Below are 12,002 nucleotides of genomic sequence, written 5' to 3' on the forward strand. Positions count from 1 at the left end.
CACACACTTTATTCTGTTAGTAATAACGGAAAATTGATGGAAATAATTAAAAGTGTTGAATTTTTGAATATGAAGGGGCAAATATATTTTTTTTGAACATATATGGGGGACCGAATGTGAAATTTGTACAAATTTGATGGATGAAAAATGTATTTTTCCCACCTTTTATTGTTGTTCGTATTTGCAAAAGCTTATTTAAAAGCAGAAGAACGACACTCGATGAAGGTGGAGGGGGTGAATGTTGTGATGGACCCCCAACCTGTCTATAGATCAAAAATTGATGAGTACATAAAAAAAATTCAGGCGAAATGCTACAAACCTGAAAAATAGTTAAAAATATCAACAGATGAAAAATAAAATCTATCAAAAATAACACGGGTAAAACAGGCAGCCCAAACTAAAGATAAGATAGAAGAATAGAAATGATCACGGAAGGTCTGTAAAATCCAGAGAACCCATTGGTTAAAAGCAGAAGCTAGTGATTGTGAATTAAGTTGGTTTGAAGTGTTTATTTCTAGAAGTTGGGTGTGTTTAATTTGCAAGTACGCTGGAAAATCAACTTAAATTGAAAAAGCAAGTCTATTAGTACTTGTAAAATAACAGCTTAAAGCAAGTTATTTTAAGAGAAACGAAAGCCAAAAAAATTGTGTTATTTAAGCTAAAAAGAAAAAAAAAAAACCATACCTATTTATTATCCATTGCCTAATCCATGGAGGCAGCTGGAAATTATCCACCTTTCTTTTTCTGATCCTTGGATGTTTCCAAACCCTTTGTGAGCAGCCTCGGCGAAATCGCCATCGACATGAGTTCTTGTATCAGAAGCTTGCATGCGTAAGGAATGTATATCTGTTCACACAATTTACACCGAAAAAATGAGACGAATCAAAACAAAAAAAGTTCACTTTTGAAACGATTCAAATCTCCGAACCTGAACAATGTCTGTTTTATTCTTGCAGCTCCTACATTCGAAGCTAAGCTTCTTCAGATTGGCAATGGCGATAATACCGCAATTCTCGCACGCGTGAATCCTGTAAGCGTCGCTCTGGTCGAACAACCTCTCTTTCAAGAAATGCGCGGCTCCATGAGCTATCATGCAATCGCGCTCCATTTCTCCGAATCTCAAACCACCGTCTCTGGATCTTCCTTCCGCGGGTTGTCGGGTCAGGATCTGAACCGGGCCTCGGCCCCTCGAGTGGATCTTGTCGTCAACCATGTGCTTTAGCCGTTGGTAATAAGTGGGGCCAAGGAATATCATGGCTGTCAGCTGACGGCCCGTGTGGCCGTTGTACATCGTCTCGAATCCTCGCATTTGGTAACCACATTTGTGCAGAGCTTTGCTAATGCTGTCCACCTGAGGACAAAAAAAAAAAAACCATCAAGGTAATGCTAAATTACGAGGAAAACGTAAATATTTCGATTTGATGAATATATTTACGCGGCTAAATAACGGTCCTTCAAAAAATCCTAACACAAATTGTAAAATGACTAAGTTACATCATACATATCAATGTAAAAAAAGGTAAACATAGAAAATCTAAATTATAAATAACCCGGGGAGTGTGTCTAACTTATAAAATCCCATCTTCTTTTCAAAATTACATTTTACCTCAAACTAACACGGTAACAAACCTTAACGAAATATCGAGAAATATTTAAATTCCCCTTATAGAAAAATAGAGAGATGTTGAAATACTACATTTTCAGAAGAAAAAAAAAATATAATAGAAGGTTTTATGTACCATGTAAACAAAGTTCCGAGTCGAAATTAGAGACAAACAACGTATATTTGTTTTTATGCAAATAAGACGAGTTTTTTTTTTTTTTTTCTATTGAGCCGTATCTCAGGGGTTGATTGTAATTTACCGTACAATTTTTAAGCGTAAGAAATACATTTACTCACAGTAACATCGGTAAAAGGTGTAGCATCTCCTTCCTTGCCCATGTGAGCAGCCACCTTCCCCATAATGCATTCAATAAGCTGACCAATCGTCATGCGAGAAGGAATAGCGTGCGGGTTGACTATTATGTCAGGTGTAATGCCTTCGATACTCCACGGCATATCTTCCTGTGTGTACGTCATTCCTATCGTTCCCTTTTGCCCGTGTCTGCTGCTAAATTTGTCTCCTATTTGAGGTATCCGAACCGACCGCATTCGAATCTTGACAAACCTCAGTCCATCCGCATTTGTTGTCAAAAGTACCTAAAATATTTAAGATGACCAATATCTTATGTCAACTATTAATGTTACACACAGTTAAAACTCTATAAATTAATACAGTCGGGACTAGCAAAATTCTATTAATTTAGCGAATATATTATATTATCGAATAATAATTTAGTTGGTTTTTACCAAGTCGGGACCAGAAGAAACTATTATTTAAGCGAGGTTATTAACTTATTGAGTATTGATTTATCGAGGTTCTACTATATATCGTGCAATAATGTAGGACATGTGATTCACGTGTAACATACCTGATCGACGATCCCACTTTCGCTGTGACGTAAACTAGTACTATGGTCCTTGTTTGTGAATCTTGCGGATTTTCCTTGAGCATCTTCCTGAGAAATCGGTTTTGTCTTCCCTATGATGACGTCATCACCGGAGACTCTTGTCCCCTGATACAAGCATATATAACGGTAAATTACAAACACCCCCGAGTTAAGGCTAAATTACAAAAATGCCCCTCATACTCACAGGAGGAGCAAAGCCATCATCGTCTAGTTTGTCGTAACATCCATGCCGCATTCCCTAAGAACACCATTTCAGTTGTAAAACTCTCTCTTGTGACATCAAAGTTGATTTTAATGGAATTTGAAAATGAACTAACCAGGGTTGTGTCTCGATTAGGACACCCGAAATCCTCTTTAACTAGTGTTCCCATCTTTTTCTCCTCGTCCCTACGACAAACACGAGAAAATGGAATAAGTGTGAAAGTTTGTAGAATATGCATTAGTGGATATTATCTGTAAAACATGAATGGCCAATATATTAGTAAATTACCGATATGAACGGAAGAACAAAGACCGAAAGAATCCACGGTCGATTGAAGATTGGTTCATGATTACAGAATCTTCTTGATTATATCCCGAGTAGCAAGTAATGGATACAATGGCATTCTTGTAAAGGACGGGATGATTATTATATATCTTCATTTTACGAAAATAACAAAAATATAAAATTAATATGGACGAAAGAAATTTATCAAACGCAGTCCTTACAATGCCAGCTGGAAGTTGTCTGAAATGCAAATGCTCCATAGCACGAGTAGTGACAAGAGGCTTCTGAGGATAGTAAAGTACATAGGCTAGGGTGTCCTGTTTTGACGAAATAATAAGGTACAATCCGGAGGAAGATTGATTAAGTTATCCGACATGGATAATCTTATCAAACATAATGAACGAAGAACGAAGTTTGAAACTGCTCACCATACGTAGTTGGTAATTAGTCACGTATATTCCCATTGCTTGCTTCCCCATCGCTGACTGATAAGTGTTACGTGGGGACTGCATCACGATAATAAAGGAAAAAAACATATATTTATCGTATTCTGTTTTATTTATTTAAGTAAAATAAACAGAAATTAAAACGAACGAAAGCGAACCTGGTTGTGGTCGGGAAATGGTATGATTGAAGCACAAACACCCAGTATCAGCGACGGATGGATTTCACAGTGCGTGTATGTTTCGGAATAAGCATCATCCGGGTTTCGCCTTGAATTCACAAGATCCTAAAAGAATAACTCGTTAAGTAAAACAAAACAAACATCAACTTTTGTTTATCTTGATTTTACATGTATACGTATATTTACGTTTATCGACATCGAAATCATTGTGGTCTCCTCTTCTTCTGTGTCAACGTATTCGATAAATCCTTTTCTTACAAGATCATGCCAACCGTATTCCTCGGCCGATTCCTGCACGGGAACTAGCATTGATCAAAATAATTGCATAAAGCAGTAAAAAGCTTATTGAAAATTTTGATTTTAATCGTGAAACGAAATACTCTTTGCTGCAGGGCAAGAATATCCCTCTTCTTTATAAGCAACTCTTGTTTTTCGACAATGAATAAGGGGCGACTGCAACGACCGTAGTCTGTATATAGTCGAAGCTCTCTCAGATGTATATCACGAATAATTCCAACTTCTGTGTTCACATCAACCTGTAAAAAAACGCCCTCAATTTTTTCTATTTTGCTGATATATGGTAATAAAAAGAAAATATAGATGTAAGAATCCAATGAATCATAGTACTGAAACGAAAAAAATTATAAATAAAGACCTGTCTTCTTAGCTGTCTGAGTGTTCTAACCAATAGCTCTGGATCGCGATGAATGCCAATCCAGTTACCATTGACGAATATTTTCGTAGCGTGAGGAATCACAGCTGGTGATATTTCCTTTAAAAGAAAGAATTAATAAGATTTATTTGAAGATTCAATAATGTAAAGAATTATAATAATGCTACTGATCTAAAAAAAATTTCCACCTCGAAATTCTCCGTACTCCACTCGTCTAAAAACTCCAAAATCGGGTTTGCTGCTGATCCGACTGTTATGTACACCATAAGCGCAAGGTTCTTGACCAATCCACATGCCTGATATTTGTTAATAGTGTTAAAAAATCGAAAGCATAAACGCAGGTAATAGTCGACGCAAGCACTCGAATTTTTTTTTTTTTGATGATGTAATAGTATTATTACTTGTCCTTCGGGTGTTTCTGCAGGACACATCATACCCCAGTGTGAATTGTGCAACTGCCTCGGTTTAGCCAATTTACCTATTCGATAAGAAAAAGTATTTTTAAAGAAACTGAAAAATATAGAAAGATGGACGACGACAATGAAAGTCTTTAAAACAGGCTCACCCTCACGGCCGATAGGCGAGTTTAATCTCCTCAAATGAGAGAGTGTTGACGCATACGTCAAACGATTGAGCACCTGGTTAAAACGAAACATTATTACCTAAATAAATTGCCTAAAAAAGAAGAAACTGATGAAATTACACCCGAAAAAAAAAAATAATAACAAAATTTTTGACCTGAGAAACTCCAGCTCGAGTTCCAGCTGCATTTGCTTGTCCCCAGTTTCCAGTGGCAAGAGAATACTTGAGTCCACTTGTGATTGTTTTTGCCTTAATAGCAAATTGCAAATTTACTTCCTTGCCACTATCGACGCCCTGGCTCATTTACGAGAGAATTTTGTGTTTGTTAAACTATTGTTAGCCTCAAATTTCAAAAGCAATAATCTGAAAAAAAAAAAAAAAAATACCCTTTGAACATATGATCTGACATCCCTGGTTAATTTTCTGAACAACTGCACCAGAAACAAAAACGCGAATTTTTACGACACGAATTTCCTTCAATCTATCAAAATATTATGTGAATTATTTAAAATATCAGACCATGCGAAATAAACCCGCCAACAATGGACCAGCAAGATCGAGCCTCTTATTTGCGTAGTGATCTCGATCGTCCTCTGGTCTTCGTCCAAGTGCGCACAGTAATAGCCTGTTTATTACGTATCTGCCACACGAAACTATTTTTTTTTTATTCATTGCAGCTGAGATAAAATATACAATGTATATTACCAGATCGCCGAAAAAACTAACCCGAAATAATAGGCTTTCTTGGTTTCACAATACTCATCAGTACCGACATGCGGAAGCATCTCTCTTTGTAGGATTTCTTTCGCGTACTTAATTCTTTTTTCTCTCGTAACACCAACTGTAGATCCTCTCTTTCCAATGTAGTCAAGTGCAACCTATAACGAGAAACCGTACTTCAAGATTCCAATAAAACGGGACGTGAAAATAATAAATATAAAACCAATACCTGTTGATTTTGTATCACAAAGGCCTCTTCCAACGAAGGCCTCAACAACTCCATCATTTTCGTATCGTTAAAATCATAGCAGATATGTTCTAATATATATTTATCCGCCACAAATCCTAATGCGCGAAAAACGATAATTATAGGAATTTCGGTCCTAATGTACGGAAGTGTAGCTCGAATGTACTGTCCCGAGGTCCCCTGCATATCCAATAACATCAAATTTCATTGCAACTATTTTCATAAAATCGTAACTCGGCCAATGAAGTTATAAAGTAAAAGAAAATTGGAAACGAGATTCGAATTTGAGTTACCCCTTTTGCGCCAGGTCTAGAAAGCATCCTAACGAACATGCCACTAGGTGCCTTGTTCTGCGACTCGGCTATGGACCTAACTTCGGCCACGTAAGCATATTTGTTAGGTTGACGCTTCTTAAACACATAGACGTGATTAGTGCTCATTTTCTCCTGAGCAATAAGAACTTTCTCACTCCCGTTTATTATAAAGTATCCACCCTGATCATAAGGGCACTCCCCCATCTCCATTAAGTCTTTCTCGGAGAGATGGTACAAACTACAATAGCTCGAACGAAGCATTATCGGAACCTAAAAATAACAAACAACAACAACAAGCACACACATATATAAGCAAGATATCATATATATCCCCAATTCAAGAGGGGGCCGTCACACTACCCGAGCGGAATTACCTTTCCGATGAAGACTTTGGTGAATTCTTGTGTCTCTATGACTTCTTCGTGGTCGTATCCTTTCTTTACGACTCGCTTTGTGACATCGACGTACAATGGTGACGAATAGGTTAAGTTCCTTAGCCGTGCAGCTTTTGGATACAATGTGTTGGTCTCTCCATCCGATTCAGTCATCATCGGTTTACTAAGGTATATCTGCCCGAAGCTGATTCTGTATACTGTCTGAAAAACAGGACAAGCTAAATTTAGAGCTAAGTGATTGAAACTAAACTGTTTGTTCAATACATTGTTCCAAATATCCAACGAATCACTCTAAAGATGCAATAAATTACTCGACGTCGAACGGCAGCTAGCAAAACTGTAGCCACTGAGAAATAGAATAAGATGAATATCTTCATCATGATATAAGCATTAATTTGGACACTGTTCTATCGTAAAAATGCAAATTGTTTTTCAATTCTATTGCCAAAAGAGTCCTACATCCGTTTTTTAAAATATGTTCCGAACACGTCTTGTGTTTTTTTTTTTTTTTTGAGTAATTACATTATAACCACATTCATCATTCAAGTATGGAAATGGTACCACTCAGCCACAAGGCTATATACTCATGAAATTAGAAATTGACAGTTAATTCAAGACTCATCTCGAGTTTATCAAATGTGTTTCTTAACTCGGGAATCAACTAAATTTGATCACAGTACAGTTAAAACTCTATAAATTAATAGTGTCGGTGATTAGCAAAATCCTATTAATTTAGCGAAAATATTAAATTATCGAACTTATAATTCAGTGGGGATCAGAAGAAACTATTACTTAAGCGAGGTTGTTAATTTATCGAGGTTCTGCTGTAGATGGAAAACTGAATTCGAAACCCGCAATCCAAAAATAATAGTATTTATCGTTTATAAACATAAAATATAAGACGGAGAGGTGAGACGAGGGCGGGGGTACCACCTCAACAAAATCGGAGCTCCGACCCGGGTTGTGCTGGGACTCGGGTCGGATCTCGATGTTGGAGGACTCGTCGACAATCTCCTGCATCGTGTTCTGTATGAACTCATCAAACGAATCCAATTGCTGCCGAACCAAACCCTTCTCCTCGAAATACGAGCTTATCACAGTCCATGCATCCTCCTGCGATATATCCTCCGGTTCTTCGCCGTCGTCGTCACCCTCCCCCTCCACAAATGCCGCCCCGATGTTGCTCGGATCCGGGTACGGGTCTGGGTATTGATATCCACCGCCGTACATTGAAATCAAAGAATGAAGAAAAGTTTTTTTTTTTTTTTTGTGCCGACGTTGATTTTCAATTTTGCTTTTTGTTTTGGGATTTTTTTTTTTTTAGAGTGGGGTTTAAGATCGTAACAGTATAGGAAGAATAGAATAGGAGAAGGAGAGAAAGATAGAATAGAAACTAAATCCTAACTAATATAGGTAACCGAATCATACTAGAATCCTAATATTAGGAGAGTTCTATAATATAATATTCTCTAACACGCCCCCGCAGTCGAAACGTGACGAACGTGAAGACTGGACAATCACTTGCTAGCAAACAGGATTGAATAATGCTGAAATGAAGGGAATACTGGTCTGGATTTGTTTGAATGGGTTTGAATTGAACGCGGAGGCGCGTGGGTTTATCAGATTGGCAACATGAAATTAGGATCATGCTACATTTTGGGTTACGTTGGACTATGAATCATGCATTTTGTATAGTGGTCCATTGAATTATTATTATTATTATTATTATTATTATTATTATTATTATTATTATTATTATTATTATTATTATTATTATTATTATTATTATTATTATTATTATTATTATTATTATTATTATTATTATTATTATTATTATTATTATTATTATTATTATTATTATTATTATTATTATTATTATTATTATTATTATTATTATTATTATTATTATTATTATTATTATTATTATTATTATTATTATTATTATTATTATTATTATTATTATTATTATTATTATTATTATTATTATTATTATTATTATTATTATTATTATTATTATTATTATTATTATTATTATTATTATTATTATTATTATTATTATTATTATTATTATTATTATTATTATTATTATTATTATTATTATTATTATTATTATTATTATTATTATTATTATTATTATTATTATTATTATTATTATTATTATTATTATTATTATTATTATTATTATTATTATTATTATTATTATTATTATTATTATTATTATTATTATTATTATTATTATTATTATTATTATTATTATTATTATTATTATTATTATTATTATTATTATTATTATTATTATTATTATTATTATTATTATTATTATTATTATTATTATTATTATTATTATTATTATTATTATTATTATTATTATTATTATTATTATTATTATTATTATTATTATTATTATTATTATTATTATTATTATTATTATTATTATTATTATTATTATTATTATTATTATTATTATTATTATTATTATTATTATTATTATTATTATTATTATTATTATTATTATTATTATTATTATTATTATTATTATTATTATTATTATTATTATTATTATTATTATTATTATTATTATTATTATTATTATTATTATTATTATTATTATTATTATTATTATTATTATTATTATTATTATTATTATTATTATTATTATTATTATTATTATTATTATTATTATTATTATTATTATTATTATTATTATTATTATTATTATTATTATTATTATTATTATTATTATTATTATTATTATTATTATTATTATTATTATTATTATTATTATTATTATTATTATTATTATTATTATTATTATTATTATTATTATTATTATTATTATTATTATTATTATTATTATTATTATTATTATTATTATTATTATTATTATTATTATTATTATTATTATTATTATTATTATTATTATTATTATTATTATTATTATTATTATTATTATTATTATTATTATTATTATTATTATTATTATTATTATTATTATTATTATTATTATTATTATTATTATTATTATTATTATTATTATTATTATTATTATTATTATTATTATTATTATTATTATTATTATTATTATTATTATTATTATTATTATTATTATTATTATTATTATTATTATTATTATTATTATTATTATTATTATTATTATTATTATTATTATTATTATTATTATTATTATTATTATTATTATTATTATTATTATTATTATTATTATTATTATTATTATTATTATTATTATTATTATTATTATTATTATTATTATTATTATTATTATTATTATTATTATTATTATTATTATTATTATTATTATTATTATTATTATTATTATTATTATTATTATTATTATTATTATTATTATTATTATTATTATTATTATTATTATTATTATTATTTTATCCAATTTGTGAGGAGATTTATGCCTCATTTGGTTACTAACTTACTACTATTAAATAATAGCAGGGGCTAGTAATATGTTGGATTGACATTATTCAGGACCGCTACAAAAATTATAGTTCGCTATTTCATGCTACTATATCGTTAATTCAGTAGCGCCTACCCCATGCAATAAATCTTGTAAGGTGCGACTAAATATAACAAAAAGAAATTTTATCCTTACAATTATAATTTAAATTTATCAAGTCAAATTCAATATAATTCCATAACTTAACTAAGTTAATATATACGAGAAACTAATCTAACAAATCGAACATTTTACTAACCAAATAATTAATTAGTCATTAGAAAATTAATTCAATCTCATATAATTCAGCCTTGTCCAATATATGTAACCGAAACGAGCCCTTAAAGTTTCTATCGACTGATGTTTTTAAGATTAACACATCCTTTTGAATCATTTTTAATTATCTTTAAAAGGAGTGCCAAGAAGAGTGGATTCTCGACATCAACACTCCGGACAATCTAATCAGTTCAATAGCGATTGAGGAAGATGAAGGGGGGAAATGGTAGAATATGAAAGATTGCATGTGTGTTTTGGATATATGTGTGACTGAAGTATGTTTATACTTACATTCTATCGTCTACTTTAAATCTTAGGTTCGACCGATGATCTTTACAGTGCGGATGTCTACATTCTTTGACACTTTTATTATGAGTAGTGACCTAGTAGGATTTTTGAATTTCCTTTGACATTGCCACAACGCTCGCCAATACATGGATGTATGTCACGTCTTGTCATGTGCCATGTGCGAGGACCGAACTCTTTGAATGACGTGATTGCTAGATCGTCAGGTTTGAATGAAAGTGTAAACCTTGAGTCGGAGGCGTTAGAATTTAGACAATATGTGGTTGGTAAATGATCACCTCCACCATTCCATCGCATCCACTACTCCTTCGCCTAACACGTTGTCGTCCCACTCAAATCGTCGACTAGCTCATACCTTCCCAAGTCGGCGGTGGTGCACCCGATCCAACAAGCAAATAATCCTAGAAATGAAACAATTAAGTTTACCAATAAAAGAAAGGAAAAAAATTAGTTCATTTTTTTAGGTATAATATAAATTGGTCTTTTAGAAGGGCAACAAGGAAGAGGTTTGGATTTTTTGCTCACAAAGCTGGTATACTAGGTCAGTTAGAACTTAGATCTATGAAGTTTATTTCATCTATAACACATAAATAGTCTAATGGTCATTAGATGTGAGTGATTAATCAATTCTTACTTATTTTGACACACTTTATAAATTATCTCTGGTTTCTCTCAAGTTTTTAGAGTGACTTAAGTATTGGGGAGTTTCGACGAGACCGAAACATGGCGCCCGAACGTTTATTATAAGTGCCTCAATTTTCTTTTAAAAAATACTCCTTTCGTCCAAATTTGAATATTATTTTAGGTCCTTGTGCATATATTGAGAAAATCAATAAATATCTATAGATTATAGCAAAAATATTCATACATTTGACATTAATTATTTCTGAATTAGGTAATTAATTTTGATAAAGGGTAAAATAAAAATACTGCAATTAAAGTTTCATTGAAAATCTAAAATGACAAATACTACAACATGAAAATAGCTAAAAATATCAATGGTCGAAAAATAAAATCTATCGAAAATAACACGGGTAAAAAAGGCAGCCCAAACTAAAGATAAGATGGAAGAATGGAAATGATCAAGGAAGGTTTGGAAAAAATCCAGAGAACGCGTTGGACAAAAGCAGACACTAGTGATTGTGACTTAAGTTGGGTTTTAAGTGTTTATTTATAGAAGTTGTGGGTGTTTAGTTTGCATGTACGCTGGATAATCAACTTAAACTGAAAAAGCAGGTCTATTAATACTTTTAAAATTACAGCTTAAAAGCAACTTATTTTAAGAGAAAAAAAAGAAAAAAAATTGTGATTTGCAACTGTTAGAGTATTACTATTTAAGAAAAAAAAAACATACATATTTATTATCCATTGCCTAATCCATGGAGGCAGCTGGACAA

At 31.3% G+C, this 12,002-nt stretch overlaps 1 protein-coding gene across 1 annotated transcript; it reads right to left on the reverse strand.

Annotated features, from left to right (window-relative positions):
* Positions 1-60: 60 nt before the first annotated feature.
* LOC105972057 (DNA-directed RNA polymerase II subunit RPB2) lies at positions 61-7,948 on the reverse strand. Its single transcript, XM_012996990.2, has 25 exons — positions 7,488-7,948; positions 6,534-6,755; positions 6,139-6,429; positions 5,828-6,025; positions 5,605-5,756; positions 5,398-5,518; positions 5,265-5,309; positions 5,035-5,172; positions 4,862-4,934; positions 4,698-4,774; positions 4,485-4,592; positions 4,279-4,395; positions 4,004-4,159; positions 3,810-3,914; positions 3,603-3,728; positions 3,427-3,504; positions 3,220-3,315; positions 3,002-3,117; positions 2,829-2,898; positions 2,696-2,749; positions 2,473-2,616; positions 1,901-2,200; positions 929-1,351; positions 685-846; positions 61-319 (listed from the first exon to the last, which is right to left on the reverse strand). Exons 1-24 carry the CDS (start codon positions 7,782-7,784, stop codon positions 727-729), a joined length of 3,627 nt encoding a protein of 1,208 aa, XP_012852444.2. The 5' UTR covers positions 7,785-7,948; the 3' UTR covers positions 61-319; positions 685-726.
* Between the last annotated feature and the right edge of the window lie 4,054 nt (positions 7,949-12,002).

The sequence above is a fragment of the Erythranthe guttata genome, chromosome 13 (assembly GCF_056151865.1).
Source record: "Erythranthe guttata isolate IM_541 chromosome 13, IM_541, whole genome shotgun sequence".
In the NCBI taxonomy this organism is placed as follows: domain Eukaryota; kingdom Viridiplantae; phylum Streptophyta; class Magnoliopsida; order Lamiales; family Phrymaceae; genus Erythranthe; species Erythranthe guttata.

What these genes read in the sequence shown, in the direction of transcription:
- LOC105972057 (XM_012996990.2), bottom strand. Translation starts at nt 7,784, where the DNA reads ATGTACGGCGGTGGATATCAATACCCAGACCCGTACCCGGATCCGAGC. An exon ending in GACAACTTCCAGCTGGCATT is followed by an intron (nt 3,118 to 3,219) that starts GTAAGGACTGCG and finishes GTCCTTTACAAG; the next exon opens with AATGCCATTGTATCCATTAC. An exon ending in ATAAAACAGACATTGTTCAG is followed by an intron (nt 847 to 928) that starts GTTCGGAGATTT and finishes TTGTGTGAACAG; the next exon opens with ATATACATTCCTTACGCATG.